We start from the raw sequence: 15,617 nt of genomic DNA on the forward strand, positions 1-15,617 counted from the left end.
GGCGAACACCCACCAGAAATGCATTTTACTTTGTGCTGAGGATACATACACACCTCTAACCTTTGTAATACATGGACCAGATGCCCCATAGCAACCGACCAAGTCCCTGGGGCACATGGTCATATGCCTTCTCCAAGTCCACAAACCACATGTAGACTGGCTGCTCATTTTTAAAATAATGGATGATTATTTTTTACTGGAAAATGTGTGGAATAAGGTTCCACAATTTATAATTTGTCTTCATGATGTTAACATGCACAATAGTCACCACATAGGATGTACTGTCAAGAAAGTGTATTAACTACAAATGATCTAAAAACATATCATGCTACTATTTTGCTGCTTGATTCATTTAAAGGGTTTTTGGATACGTGGTGACGTGCAGTCTCTTTTTATAATTTGTGTATACTGCAATGATTTTTAACTGTCCGTGGATATTACACTGATGTCATCGTTGTTTTCTTTCTAATTTTTACTTGTATTTTGACATGCTCTATGTGCCTTAGAATTTCCCTCTGGGGACAAATAAAGCTGTTTTGAATTTGAATTTGAATGATGCGATATACCCACGGCAAAGAAAAGTTACCAGCAACAACTTCCCTTGACAAATACGACATGTTGGTGTGAAAACTGATGCTGAAAATGGATACATCAACATTTTATTGAATACTGGCAAACTTTGTGCTGCAGAATGACTTGTTTCGCCCGCAACTTTTTCTTTCTCAACTAGCAAGTTGACATATTGTCAAAAGACACTCGAGGTGCACTCACAGGTAGTTTTGTGGTTTCTCGTGGTGTATTTTAATCATAGTGACTGTGTTTGTTGTTATTTCAGTCATAATTAATTGCATTTTTATTGAAAGATTCAAACAATACAGTATACTGTTGGTTCAGATCATGGATTGAACTGACTGTGAAGCAGCACGTACAAGCATGTGTGCTGCAGACATTCAAATCCTTTCTTCTTTTATAAAGAAGATGCATAGACCTTCTTCTGTTGTTTCTGTGGCGCTCTTTAACATAATGCATAGAAGAAGCAATCTACCGCACTCCTATTTGTTGTCATCTACACAGTACGTATATCCTCAAGGGTGACAGTTCATCTTGATTATTGTTATGCTGCCATGCTCTTCTCCCTATCGTCTTCTGCTTATCATTATTTCCTTCTTCCCTTTAAAATCGAGGTGGTTGACAAACAACTAAAAGACGCAGAACCTGGTCCCAGATTCCTCATTACCTGTAGCTACGGCCTGTTTATAATACCATCCCTCTCGCTCTGTGGCAGACAGCTTCTTTCCTTCACTGCAAGGTTTGCTGCACAATCTATATTTGAAATGACACACGAGGGGGCTTTGAAAGAGTCAGGCTTCAAACCGGCAGATGAGAGAAATATTAGTGACTGGGCTCTTTAGGTCTGCAGGCTTGTCACATCAAAACAGCTGTCAACCTATTCAGAAAAGAGCCAAAGTGGAGAAACATAACTAATGTTTCCTGTGGAGTCCAGACCGTAAAAACAAGCTTTAAACCAACTTCAACTCACAGCGGCAGACTCTGATGGGCAGAACAAAACTGATGATCCTGGAATGGTCTGCCCTCTCAGATGAGGTTGTAGTATCCACAGTAGGACTTCAGCTGTCCTGCAGACATCCTGAATTATGAGGTTTGCTACCACCAGAGCCGTGATAGAGCCTCAGATCCTATATGAGGAAGTGAAACTCTCCTTTTCTGACTTGTAAGATGGGATGTAACCTAAATCCCCTCTTTTGTGAAGTGAGGAGAACAAGAACAGGACGATGTTGAATCCATCATCCCTTCTGACGAATGAGCTGATGCAAAGCTATTCCAACCTGACACGAATTTGCATGCTGACAGAATGAGTTTTGATGGGAAACATTTCAGATTTGTATTCCGCACATTCTTTTGCCATTTATCCGTCACACCTCTGTTATGTAAAAGCCTGTAGTCTGTTTCAGCAACCCTTTCCAATGTCAAGTAGATTGATCTGTATATCCCATCTGTAACCTCGCCATGTGAGATGCCAGTACATCAAAAAGCATCTACCACTCTCAACAAATGTAAATTGATTAAAGAGACATTTCTGGAGCAGTCAACTAAATTATATGACTGTTGTTTGATGAAATACATAACTGCTGGTTATAATACAACATTTATTAAAAATCTACATTTTTTTCATTTAAGCGGGGCTCACACACACACACACACACACACACAAATTTGACTTACCCAGATTGGAAGATGCTCTGCCCTGTGCCGCTCTGTCCTGCAGCTCCTTGGCAATTTCTAGCTGATGCTGGTGGTGCTGCAGCGCCCGCTCCAGGTCCTGATGATCACAGGATGGATTAGAATATATCATGTTTATTTATCACAGCATCAACAGCTGAACAGACTGCAGAGCAGTAACCTCCATGTGATTTAGTTATACACTAAATCAGGTCTTTAAATGGATTTATACCAACCTGCATGCACCGGGCAGCGTGCCCCAGACCAGCATATGCCCTCATCTCGATGGCTCTGTCGGCCTGCTCTTGTGCCAGCTCCAGCACTCTTGTGTGGTATGATATGGCCTTGTCAAAGTCTCGTTGAGAGTGGTAGGCACTGCCCAGGTTGCTGTACGCCCGTGCTTCCTCCCGACGGTTCTCCAAAGTCTGCCAAAGACATTTATTGCTATATCATGGCCTGCAGTGCAAGTTCCATTGACAGTATATATTTTACAATTTCCATTCCTGACTGTGTGAACCAGGTCTAAGACTCATGCCCTTAGAAGCGGCTCCAGTATACTTCCATCATACATGACTTCCAATAAACCATTGAGGACTAGGTTTAAAACCACTGATGCATTAACTACAGAATGGATGAAGAAATTAAGTTTGAACTTAATCACAGACAACAAAACCAAATTTGAAAACATATCTATTATCCCTCAAATGACAGAGTAACTTATCACAGAGAAGGAAACTTATTTTATTTTAAGGAAGAAAGAGATGGAGCCCAAACATCAAACAGATGCCAACATCATAAACTGTCAAATTAAAAACTATGTTACAAACTTTGTATAATATATAGATTTCACTTGAGGGAACCTTTATTCTGGTACAAACCTAACTGTCAACAGATGGTCAATTTGTATGTTCGGAGAGAAAGCTACTTATTGAGATGAGGTTGGCTGCAGTGCTGCTGGCCAGCCTGCCATATTACACTTCATCCAAAAAACAAATACCATTGAGCGAAATGTGCACAGATTATTGTCTCTTGTTATGTTTGCTTATGCAACATTTGCATGAGGAGCTTCATTGTGACACCTCAGATATTTACAGGCTGAACATCCAGTATCCTGAATGCACATTCTATTCTTTGGGAAATGTGCAATAACTTTGTTATAAAAGACTCCATTCATCAAGTGACAGATGTGCTGAAATACACACACACAACAGCATTAGAAAAAGTCCCGGCCGAACCATTCAGGTATCTCACTGCTGCTGTAAAAGAAGCAGCCCTCTTGGTTTGAATTCATCACTGTCTTCAAATACAAATTGCGCTTCTCTCCATAATAATACAAAATTATACTAGATGCTCTGTAGCTAATGGCTTTATAGGAATGTGTGCCATTTTTTAGCCTGTTTGTGAAACAGCATTCATTTCACATGAGAGCTGTAAAACGTCATAAAATAGGGCCTGTCTGCTTTGCAAGAAAATAAACAAGTCACAGAAACACACTGACAGCCTTGTTTTTATAAATATATAAAAGTATGGTGGAATCTGTCTTACTTCCTATTATTGTGTTACCCTCATGTGAAGTATAGGTATAATTACCTTAGACAAGGAGGTTATGTTTTCAGTGCTTTTTCTAATGTCTGTTTGTAGGAGTACACAAAAATGACTGAGCCAATTTTACTGAAACTTGAGGGAAGGGTGGGACCAAGGAAGAACCCATCAACTCTTGGAGTGGATTCTGGATTTTTATTGTATAACATTGTGAAATGTTTTACTGTTTGTTTTTTCAGTTTCTCAAGAAATGACGCAGAGATCTTTATGAAGAAATATCAGACATATGTAGAAAGCTAATCAATGAACAGATGAAATTGTTGCGCACTACATGTGCAGAATAAAGGCAATTGGCTCCTGCTGAGGATACAAGTCTTGAAATGTTTTTTTTCAAAAGCATTAATTATTTTAGTAAACTTCTGTCAAACGGGGGTAATGCAACATTCGTTTTTTCCAGCAGCTGAAGTGTGTATGTGGGATTGAGTTACACAAAGTGTAATGTGTGTGTGTGTGTGTTCGTGGGAATGAACAGAGTGTCTCACTGGTTTGTCTTTGGAAAAACAATGGAGCTCTATGGCTCAGAGGAACATTCATCAGACTCAGAACCAATTCATTGGTGGTTTTGGTTTCTTTTTTTATGGGATTTGTTGACAGCAACAAAACATACAAAATCACAGCGCTTGTTTGTTTAAGCTTGATCTCATTGTCACAATTGGAGTCAAACAAAAGGAAGGGCAATGTTTCCTGCATTCTGTTCTGTACCTTTGCGATGTCCATGTGTTGTTCATGACACTGAACGGCGTTGGTGAAGTCTCCCAGTGCTGTGTACACGGCGCCCATGTTGCCAAGCTGGCGAGCCTCAGAGAGCTGACACTGGGTCTGTCGCGCCAACAGCACACACTGTTTATGGCTCGCCAGTGCGTTGGGGTAGTCGCCGATAGCTGTGTACACATGGCCCAGACTGCTGAGAGCGTCAGACGCAGCCTGAAACACACACACAAAAACACACACACAAAAACACACACAAACACACACACTAGTTAGCACCTTCAAAAAGAAATGCACATAACCTTGCATGTGCTTACAGTAAAGACACTATATTTAATAAGGTGCTAACAAAAAAGAGCTCACAAAATTGTTGTAAACAGTAACATTCAACATGGATTTTAGGTCTCCTTCAAAAATACTTTATTTCTTTTGGCCACACAACATTGACACATCATCTCCTTTTAATAGAAAAAGTGTTTATAAGTCCAGCAGATATCACTTCACCTGATGAATCTAAATGGAATATACACTGTTTCAGCTCAAATGCTAAATGCTCCACTATGTTCAGCAGCTGGTCTATAACTGTCTGTCTGCTGTTTGCAGTTTTTTTCACAAAGCAACATCAACACCATAAGAGCTTGAATGAGAAGAAATAAAGAAAGAAAACGGTCCGGGCAGATGGACAATGAGCTGCAACTCAATGCTCCATACAGACATGGAGAGACAACAGTTCTCTGTAGGTTCATCAGTATGAGCCTTTCACATTGTTTCACAGCGTCATCTCATCATTATTATCTTAAGAACATCGCTTATAGCTGCTTTAACAATCGACTGTGTCCTTGATGAGCATATCATCATTTGGAGCTCTTCTTATTTTGATGAAAGGAGCTGGACAGTAATAGGACAGAGATTTTCAGACAGTAAATGAAAAAGAAGTGGGGACAAACATTTTAAAAAGGGAGGGGGACATTGCTTTATCCTTGATGGAAATTGCAGCCTTGGAAGACACACACACATATTGGAGGCTACGGGGGTGAAAGCTAATCTTTCACATCCTATTTAGCCCTGCTGTGAGTCTCACCCTCTGCCTCCACCACAGCTGCTCTGCATCGGGCCCTCGGCTCTATTATTACTCGGTTTGAGTTTGCACAGACGTCACTTTAGTTGCACTTTCAGCTGCCTACGGATCTCCAGCAATACTTCTCCTGCTAATCACAGGCCTCCTTCTGCCTTAATCCCGTGCAGATCCTGATGAGTGTCTAAGGTAACATTCACTCAGTTGTTGTTTTCACGTGTGCATGAAAACAAAGCCACGAACTCACACCCACACACCAAAACATACAGATTGTCTCAGTTCCTGCTTGTGCACACTCTTGTCTGCTGCTCTGAGTAGAAGGTGAGTGAGATGGAAATAAGCAGCTGCAGTCATTGGAAAGCTGCCTACTCATTTTCTGACTAATCCTAAGGTTACTGGTATCGATCGGAGGAGTCCTGGGAAATATTCGTGAAGTCTGATTTTAAAACGTGAGGTCTGTTTCAAATTAACCAGCAAAATGACAGCGAGACCCCCACAGTCTGTATCTCTCATTTATCACTTAACACACATACAAATACACACTGCATGGATAAAAACGACTACATTTCCCTCATAACTTAAGTCCAACAGGTCGTATTTAGTCTCACACTATATCATTTTGTAATTGTGCAACAAAATCTTCTTCAGTCTTGGGCTGCAACCAATGAAGATTTGTAGATCATCTATACGAAGATATCAGCCTGTTAAAGTTTCACACAGCCCTCGATGATCTGTATCATGAGCTTGTTTTATTTAATCAACAGCTCGAAGCCCAAAGATACTGAGTTCATATAAGTTAAAGGAGAGTCCAGCTCCCGACATCTGAGGGTCTAGAGTCTGCAAATATTTGATATGTTGTGCTCGAAACTAAAACTATTTCACCAGTTCTCTGAACAGTTGCTGAACAATTTCTGCCTTGTTAATTGATTATTCTATGCAGCTCTGCTTCAGTTAAATAGGTTTTGGCAAATACTTGATTTGCTGAATATGACAAATGTCTGTAATCTAATAAATGTTTTCAAAGGTCAAGTGTGTAAGATTTAAGTGAAAGGGATCTATTGGCAGACACTGAATATAAAATAATCCTTGTGATGTTTTCACTAGTGTGAGTCATCTAAATTGTATGAATTTGTGCTTTCTTTACTCTAAAATTAATTCTTTATATTCTAATACATTATATTTTCATCAGTAGGTCCTCGGAGGTCACAATGTTTTTTACAGTAGTCCAGACTGGACAAACTGAACACATTTAGAGTTTTTATGACAACTGAAGCTACCACAGGTTCTGTTTCGTGTTTGGAAGGGGAGGGTGAGGTGAGGGGTGTTCAGCTGCAACATGCAACCTCACCACTAGATGTAACTACATTCCACACACTGAACCTTTAGGTAGATTTATGTTTAAGTTCTATACTGTAAGTCGTCCTGTGTTCTGTGAGATATCTCAGCACCTATCCGATGGCTTGGTAAAGAAATGACACTGATATTCATGGTACCCAGAAAATGCATCCAAATTGGCTCAAGAGGTAGAGAGGGTTGACCACTAGCCAGAGGGTCAACGGTTTGATCCGTGGCACCTCCAATCTGCATTCAGAAGTGTCCTTCGGCAGGACGCTGAACTGCGAATTGCCCCAGATAACTGTGCCGACAGAATGTGATAGCAAAAAGCATGAGTATATGACATCTACTGTTAAGTGGTTTGAGTGATATGACAGGAAAAGTGCCACATACATAAACTCCATTTTACAAACTAATGATAAAGATACCTTGACATTTTTGGTTTTGAACAACACTGGGTGGATTACCATGGATTTTTAGACATTCATGCTCTTCATAGGAGGAATAGAATAACTTTGTTGATCCTCTGACTTCAATACAAAACTAACCCATCTATCTGTTATCGTTGTTTTGAGGGTTGAAAGGGGGGGCATTGGGCAAAAGACGGTATACACCATGGACAGGTTGCCAATGTAACGTGGGGACTACAACCATTCAGGCTGACATTTACACCAACAGTTTCCAATTAACCAAACCTCAATCTGCATGTCTTAAAACTGTGGGAGGAAGCCGGAGTACCTGGAGGAAACCCACGCAGACATGGGGAGAACATGCAAACTCCATACAGCCAAGCCAGGATTCAAACCGGGAACCTTCTTCCTGCAAGGCGAAAGTGCTAAACCCTCTACTACAATACCGTCCTGAAAAACTAATGCCATTAGATAGATAATATTAGATAACGTTAGCAAGCGTTACATTATCATTTCAGTCTAAGCAACACTGTTCCTCACTGCAGCCACTAAAATCCCAGTCTTGCCTCCTCAGTACTTATGGGTGGAGCACATTTCTCTAATTTTATTGTTAATGAATTTATTAAATAAATATTTTCCATAAACAACAGATTGAAAACATGAAGAAAGGCGTCCTCCTCCAGTCATTGTGCTGGCAGGGGTTCAGAAAAAAACCCAACACGTTCCACAGCCTGTGCATACAGAGTTGTTTCCTTCACAGGAAACATGGCCCCGGCGATAATGAGGCTGATCTGTAGAACACAGCTTACTGTATATCTGTGAACACACAGCCCGATGTAATTATCAATAAACCCTGACCTGTGCTAGTCTATACACTCCGACTGTAAGAATTATCTCCTCGATGCAGTCACAGTGACAATAATTAAGTTAGAGGGCTTCAGAACTCTAACAGTACTCAAACTGTGACTCATGCTCTTGTGCACGCACATACACGCACACTCAAATGAATCATTTTGAATTTGACCTTTCAAAGCAAACAATGAGGGACAGACAGAGAAAAAGTATAAGCCAGAGACTATAATGAAATGTTTGCAGTCTTAAAGACCGTGAGAGCGAGGACGACAAGGAGCTATGAATTATTAAAGAGGAGTGATTAGCATGTTCTTTTCTAATTTACAGTGTGTCCCACATGCACTCGCTCTCTGTGTCTTTCTCACCGGGAGTCAGAGTGTGCTGCTAGACTGAAACTAGAGTCAGCCCTCAATTTTCAGACCTCAGAGAGAAGACAAACAAACAAAGAAGATGATGATACCAGGCAGGCCATGTGTAGGGGGAAGAGAGGAGATGCCATCCCCTTAAAACAAAAATGACCAAAAAAAACTGCCCCCCTTAATGACCTGCCAGTTCTGCCATCCCATCTCAGCCACCTCCATCCTCTATGAGAGAGAGTGCTGCGTGTGCACAAACAGAACTTGTGCATGTAAAGGTGCGCAATCTTACATATAATGCAGATTTCTTAATCGCGGGATCTGCAGGTTATATCTTAGAGTTGAAACTGCAAAACAGGAGGTCAGAGAAGAGACGTGGTCAGCGCAACGCAGTAAGTACTGGCCAGAATGGCATCCAAAATAACAGGGGACAGCACCTCACTCTCTCTGTGTCACAGTCAAATTGACAATCAGCAGCACTGGAAGAAATCCTACCTGCGTGGGTGACCGTCTAAAAAGCCATAAAGATTTACCATCTCTGGCAGGCAGGTCAAATTCAGCATTAACTCTGTAGATGGCTTTTGCTCTGTGCTTCCATGCTACAAACATAAATTCACTGTTGGTGTTTTTTTGGGGATTTACCATTATCAATGAATATGGATTCATATTTTCTTTCTTTTTCTAGATGTGATGTATTCGTACATTTGTGGGATATTTGATTTTGGATGCTGTTTTGAAGATTTAGGTTTATACCATAGTATGTAAAGATGGATGAGATGAAAGCACCCAAAGGTGAAGCCAAAACATCTTGATCAGAAAACATGATGGAAATCTGATGTTTCTCAAATGAATCTGAGGAAGGTTCCAGTCTCCTCAATGGTCTAAACACATCTGACATTTTCATCTCATCAGTGGAAGTTTCCATGACGTCGCTCACTTAGATCGTAATACGTCATGATTTATTCACAAAGCCTGTTTCCACTGCACTTTGTCCCATGCTGCTATTCACATCCATGTTGATTTGCTATCAGACTTGAATCTTTGTTGCCTTTTATTGCATTGTGTGTAATAATTTTCCTAGAAAAATGCCAAACGTTCTCTCATATCAAATGAAAAGATCTTCATGAATGACAGTAAACTGAAAAGTTTTTGGTGTTGGATGTCGGTTAAATTAGTCTTGATATTTTTTGCATCTTTGGGCAGCAGGAAATTAAAAACAGGCATTTTAACTCTGTTTTCTGACATTTTATAGACAAAACAACCTATAAACTCCTCTGCAGATTGATTAAAAATGAAAATAATCGTTAGGTGCAGGCATAGTGGAGCTTGTAAGGAAAAACTAATCCTTCAGTTCAAATGTAGCCTATTAATGATAGATAATACCAAGACCACATTCCTTTAAGAGCCTTAATGAGCGCCAGAAACTGTCACTGAAAACAGCCAAAGTGACCTTTGGTGGAGTTAACAATTCCTTGATTTACATCCAGACACTTCACTCTAGTCTTTTCATACCTGTTCATGTGTGCTTGGGCTGTGCGTGCACTTGAGCACAAGAGCACAAAGCACACGTTTTGTGAAATCCCATTTCTCAGCAAAGTGATGAGTGTAAACACATAAAATCCAGTTGACACATCTCTGAGCAGGATTCTAGACGGGAGAGGGAGATTTAATAAATGACGAAGAGGCCTCTGTGTGTACAGTCAGCCGGCCAGTCAACTGTTTGATTTCCCTCAAGGACACAATGTTTCTCCTGCATGAGAAAACTCACACAAAATTCAATCATGTTGTGTCTGGGACCTGGAGCAGGTAGACACAATATGTGTGTTGTTTTCGTCTGCGTTCTTTACATATATGAAAAGAGGGAGTGATTGACATCCCTATAATCCTATAATGCAGCCTGCCATTACACTACTTTGTTTATAATGTTACAGGAAAGCATGAAATCACCATTGGACGAATCTGTGTCGGGTAAAAAGTGAAAAACAAGAAAAGAAAAAGAGATGAACTGAAACAGACAAAGATTAGTGGTGTGGTTGATAAGCTAACCAGCAAAGATGCACAAGGTTTGGAAAAGCGATGCTCAATCACATCCCACATACAGGTTTTTCACCGTCAGTATTTGGTTAAAAAAGAAACAAGTTCTCCAGCTACATCAGAAAAAAGCTGAGTGCTGTTGGTTCATGTTGTTCTGACTGAGTGAGCACAAGTCTGTGTCAGATATGATGCACAGGTGAGAACAGGCAGGAACACAGGCTCCACACTAATCCGTTTTTTAATTTTAAAACAATCTTTGAAATTGAAAACACTCCAAGTCAGAAGTCATCTCCATGAGCATTTACGTACACTTGTCGTGGTGTAAACAGGAAACTGATTGTCTACTTTGCAGTTGCTTGGTTACAGAAGGAACTACAACTGCAAAAAGAATACATGTTAAACGAGGTTTTAATTTTAGATCAATTTGAACAGGATCATGCAAACAACAATCTCCTGTGGCCAATTAGGGGCTGCTGTGAGATTTGTTTTCAGAGGGTTAGAACTAAAACATATGAGTGTGAACGTAGCCTGAGAGAGAAAGAACAGACTGAGGTGAGGAAGCAATCCCTTCGAATTCAATCATGTGCACCAAATAGCACAAACTATAGATAGATAGATAGATAGATTTTGTGAAAGTGAAAATGTCAAACTGCTCACAATTGTAAAGAAAAGGATCCTTGAATGGGTTCTGACTTGGTTTATATCCCACCCTGACACCAAGTTACAGGAAAATTGTTTCAGTAAATTGCTTTTTGTGTAATTCTGCCCCAGACAAACAGCGCATGAAAATATAACCTCCTTGTCATATAATTAAAGTAATTCAAATCAGATCACCTTATCAGTGATGTACACATTAAAACACAACCATAACCCAATGATAGGAACATCTTATTCAGAAATGGACCTGAATTATCTATAATGCATACATACAAAGGTACATTTTTGATGCTAATACTTTTATACGTTCAGTTAATTAAGCTTTAAATTGGCTGATAGATGGATTTTCTTGAGGTCCCCCCTGGTTCTGGCTAAGCTGATCAGCAGCAGGGTGAATGTTACTGAATGAAACAAGCAATCTTATCTGTTTTGTTATATTTTTGGTAAATCAATGAACTTTAATAAATTAAATGTGAAAAATTGTGAAAAATATTCCAAATTTTTTATTATTTTTATGTCAGCCGACTAATAGTTTTAGCCCCACCACTGTAGATTAAATATCAGCTCTCTGCAGGCGGTGTCTTTGTCTGGAAACGCCTGCACGTGGCACAAACAAATGCAGGCACCGCAGCAAGGCAAACACACAGTGGGAGATATGGATTTCTGTTGATGACCATGTTTTAGTCGCCTTCGGCTTTGCACCTGTGGAGGAGAGGTTCAATAATTGTCTGTCAGCAGCACACACCGATCCACTGTCTTTACTGCTCCCAACGCACAATAAACAGACAATCCCTGCTCTGAGAGAGAAACCCTCATGTCTGGTTTCGATCCTGAGAAGACTAGAATTGTGTGTGTCTATGTGGGTGTGTTTGTGCGTGCTAAATTAACGCTATACGAATGGGAGCTGGTTGGAGACTTACCAATGTGTCAAAACAGACAAACACAAAGATGCCTGCAGACACACTGTACTCCTGTTCCACTGCTTTCATTAAAATGAACTTGCTCAAACACACATTCGTCTTACTGACAGATTTTCAATCGACCTCTGTAGATACAGGATGTAATCACACGCTATCAAATGACTGCATGTGTGTTTGAGTGTGTGTGTGTCCGGTGGGGCCTTAAAGGGATAGTTCACCAAAAAATCACTTGTTATCTCCTCACCACTATGCCGATGGAGGGGTGGGTGAAGTGGTTGAGTCCACAAAACACTTTTGGAGTTTCAGGGGTAAACAGCATTGCAGCCAAATCCCATACAACTGAGGTAATGACGCTGTTTACCCTTGAAACTCCAAAAGTGTGTCATGGTCACTTTTATACTAATGTTAGTTGTAACCACAAGTTTGTCTCAAACCTGACAACAAATAAGGAAAATATACGATCGGCACGCAAAATATTATAACTTCAATTAACAATCAAAGACCACAGCCAATACAGGAAGTAACAACAAAGAACAAGTAAAATCTAAATAAAGACAAAACTGTACCAACCTAAATGTAAATGACTGATTTCAGTCCTGAGGAACAAAGAGATACTGGAATACATATTGGAACTAGGAGAGAAGCATAAGCAGCAGCACTGAGATAACAACTGACAGAAGTCAAACAGAACACTGTCATGGTCCAGTCAGAGGATGAGTCATCACAAACACCAATCAGGGGCACTGACAACAGACTCACACTCTTCAACTCCGTCCTCACTCACATCTGTATCTACAGCATATACAAACTAAAACTCTGGCACATATTAAACTATGTCCATATTTACAGATAAAAACAGCAGAGAAAGAAGAGAGGATCAACATGAGACAATTTTGATTAACACACACACACACACACACACACACACACACACGGGGGATTGTTTATATTTCTTGTAAAATATTGAAGACACAATAAAATATTCCACTAACGCCACAGGCACGGAATCAAGAGATTAAATAAAATATTAAATCCAGACAGACATAAATGAATCTGCCATGGCACAATTTTGTATATTCACACTGCATCGCAAGTTGGCAAAGTTAAGAAAGCCGCACACACACACACACACCACACACACATACGTACGATATTATACTGTATACACACAGACGATAAACACATTCACACATATATGGCAGCAGTAGGTGAGAAGTGAACACACACCAACAACCTGGCAGGTTTACTTTGTGCATTGACACATAAAGAGTCTAATGTGTAACAGCAGATCTGATTAACATTGGTTTTCACAACTGTCCAAAGAGTTTCAGAAGAAAGCAAGTGAGTTCTGCCTGTGGCTCGAGGCGAAGAAAAACTGCTCTCAAGGAAGCATGAGAGAGCGAGAGAGTGAGAGAGCAGGCAGAGAAGAAGAGTGAGACGAACCAAACAAGCAAAGTGTCGGGAGCAAATCTGAAGTTAGTCTTGTTTACTTTGTGATGACTATGTTGGCGAGAAATCGACAATTTCAACTACTGACAGTGTCATATCATACACTGTGTATAACTGCTCAGCAAGACAGGGAAGACGACACCAACAGTGCACAAGGTGTATTTATATACAGACTGTTTGCTCTGTGCATTCATCTTGTTCATTAAATGACACAAACACATCATCACAAACAGGCGTCACCATCGCTCCCAGGAGGACCAGACAAAGGACAGACTGTCTTAAAGGTGAAGTGTGTAGAATTGTGTGATATCTAGTGTTGAAGTTGCATGTTGCAGCTGAACACCCCTCACCTCACCCTCTCCTTCTAAACATGAAAAAGAACCTGTGGAAACCTTTAACTGTCATAAAAACTCAAAAGGAGTTTAGTTGGTCCAGTCTGGACTAATGTAAAAAACATGGCGGCCTCCGTAGAGAGGGTCTCCTCGATGTAAATATAAAGTATTTAAATATAAAGGGTCTTTTCTGGGACAAAGAAAACAACAATTCATACAATTTAGATGAAATGAACTAGTGAAAACATCAGGAGGATTGTTCTACATTAAATATCTGCCAATAGATCCCTTTCACCTAAATCTTACAAACTGGACCTTAAAGGCTCATCTTTCTTTCTGTAAAACATTTGGTAATGCTTGGTGAAGTGTTGACTGGGCTGACAGGGCTACAACTGGTTGGCAATAATCACTCACAGCAGCTAATGCAACTGAGTCATGATGTCACAACCTCCTGTAACTCAATACGATCTATGTATTTGATCCTGTTGTCCATATTCAATGTTAGAACAAGGTTTCGAATTTATAGTTTCCATGACTGCCTGTCCACTGGAGTCCACCATGGTCCGAATGAAGTAAATTATCCATCCATCTCTGTTAGAGTTCACATAGACCCCCAAAACTTGCTGACTGCACATGCTCCAGTAAGTGGAATGGAAACTGGGATACACATACATGCAATGCCAGACCCTCATCTTAGTATGAATGGAACCGTGGGCATTTACATGTGATCAGAACCAGTGCGCAACTCTCAGTGGACACGGAATGCATAAAATATGGTCAACAGTTAAAGGAGACCCTTTGGAGCTTGTGTCTTCTAAACTATGAACTTCGACATCTGTGAACATCTTGAAAAAACAGATCAAGATCCATTTGTTTAGTCTTGTTACTTACTACATTTCAAAATGTGGTCTGCTTCAACTTATTGAGTAAGTTTTGGTTTTTATAGTCCTGTGCAACACTTTTACTTCTTTTCCAACAACACAGAGCAAGTTCCATTCTTGCACCTGATTTTGAACAATTCAGTATTTTCACCAAAAATAAATTGGAACGAAAACCAAGAAAAAACCACGATGACATCACTAGGCGTGTCATATTGTACTGCTTGGAAAGAGAGTCTGAAGAAGGCAACAATGAAGGAGGCATGTGAGGAATTGAAAAGCTGTTGTTGCCTAATAAGCTGGTGGGATCCGGTAGAAAGCTCCAGACATGTGCCCACCTTCCAGAGTGAACGTCCATTCTATAATAATAATACAGATATTTACATTATATTATACTTATTAATTCCGGTAATGTTATCAGAAGACTTGTGGACGTGTAAGATGCATGAAAATCAAGGCTGTTATATCTAATTTGGTAACTTCAGAAGAAAAGAAAGAAAAGGTTGAGGGCATCGTTCTATACAACGTGAATTATCATATAAATATGCATCAGCACACACTCTATTTTTCCCCTCCCTCACAAAAGCATTTGCATGCAGACTTACTTCTCTGTCCTTGAGCTTCATGGCCAGAACCAGCTGGTTTCTGTGGTTGGCCAGTGCTTCTCTGTAACTGCCTCTGGAGAAGAGAGCAGAGCCAAGGTTCCCATGGGCGCGGCACTCACCTGACTGGTCACCTGTGGGACGGAGAAATAACATTAGACGTGAA

General features: G+C 40.3%; 1 protein-coding gene across 1 annotated transcript in view; it reads right to left on the reverse strand.

Annotated features, from left to right (window-relative positions):
• Nucleotides 1-15,617, reverse strand: part of ttc28 (tetratricopeptide repeat domain 28) — a 126,656-nt gene that overhangs the window by 34,402 nt on the left and 76,637 nt on the right. Inside the window, exons 5-8 of the mRNA XM_020082539.2 lie at nucleotides 15,455-15,585; nucleotides 4,546-4,767; nucleotides 2,478-2,666; nucleotides 2,245-2,341 (exon numbers count right to left, since the gene is read on the reverse strand). Coding sequence (XP_019938098.2) covers nucleotides 2,245-2,341; nucleotides 2,478-2,666; nucleotides 4,546-4,767; nucleotides 15,455-15,585 — 639 coding nt within the window. The remainder of the gene's footprint in view (nucleotides 1-2,244; nucleotides 2,342-2,477; nucleotides 2,667-4,545; nucleotides 4,768-15,454; nucleotides 15,586-15,617) is intronic.

The sequence above is a fragment of the Paralichthys olivaceus genome, chromosome 18, assembly GCF_024713975.1.
Source record: "Paralichthys olivaceus isolate ysfri-2021 chromosome 18, ASM2471397v2, whole genome shotgun sequence".
Classification (NCBI taxonomy): domain Eukaryota; kingdom Metazoa; phylum Chordata; class Actinopteri; order Pleuronectiformes; family Paralichthyidae; genus Paralichthys; species Paralichthys olivaceus.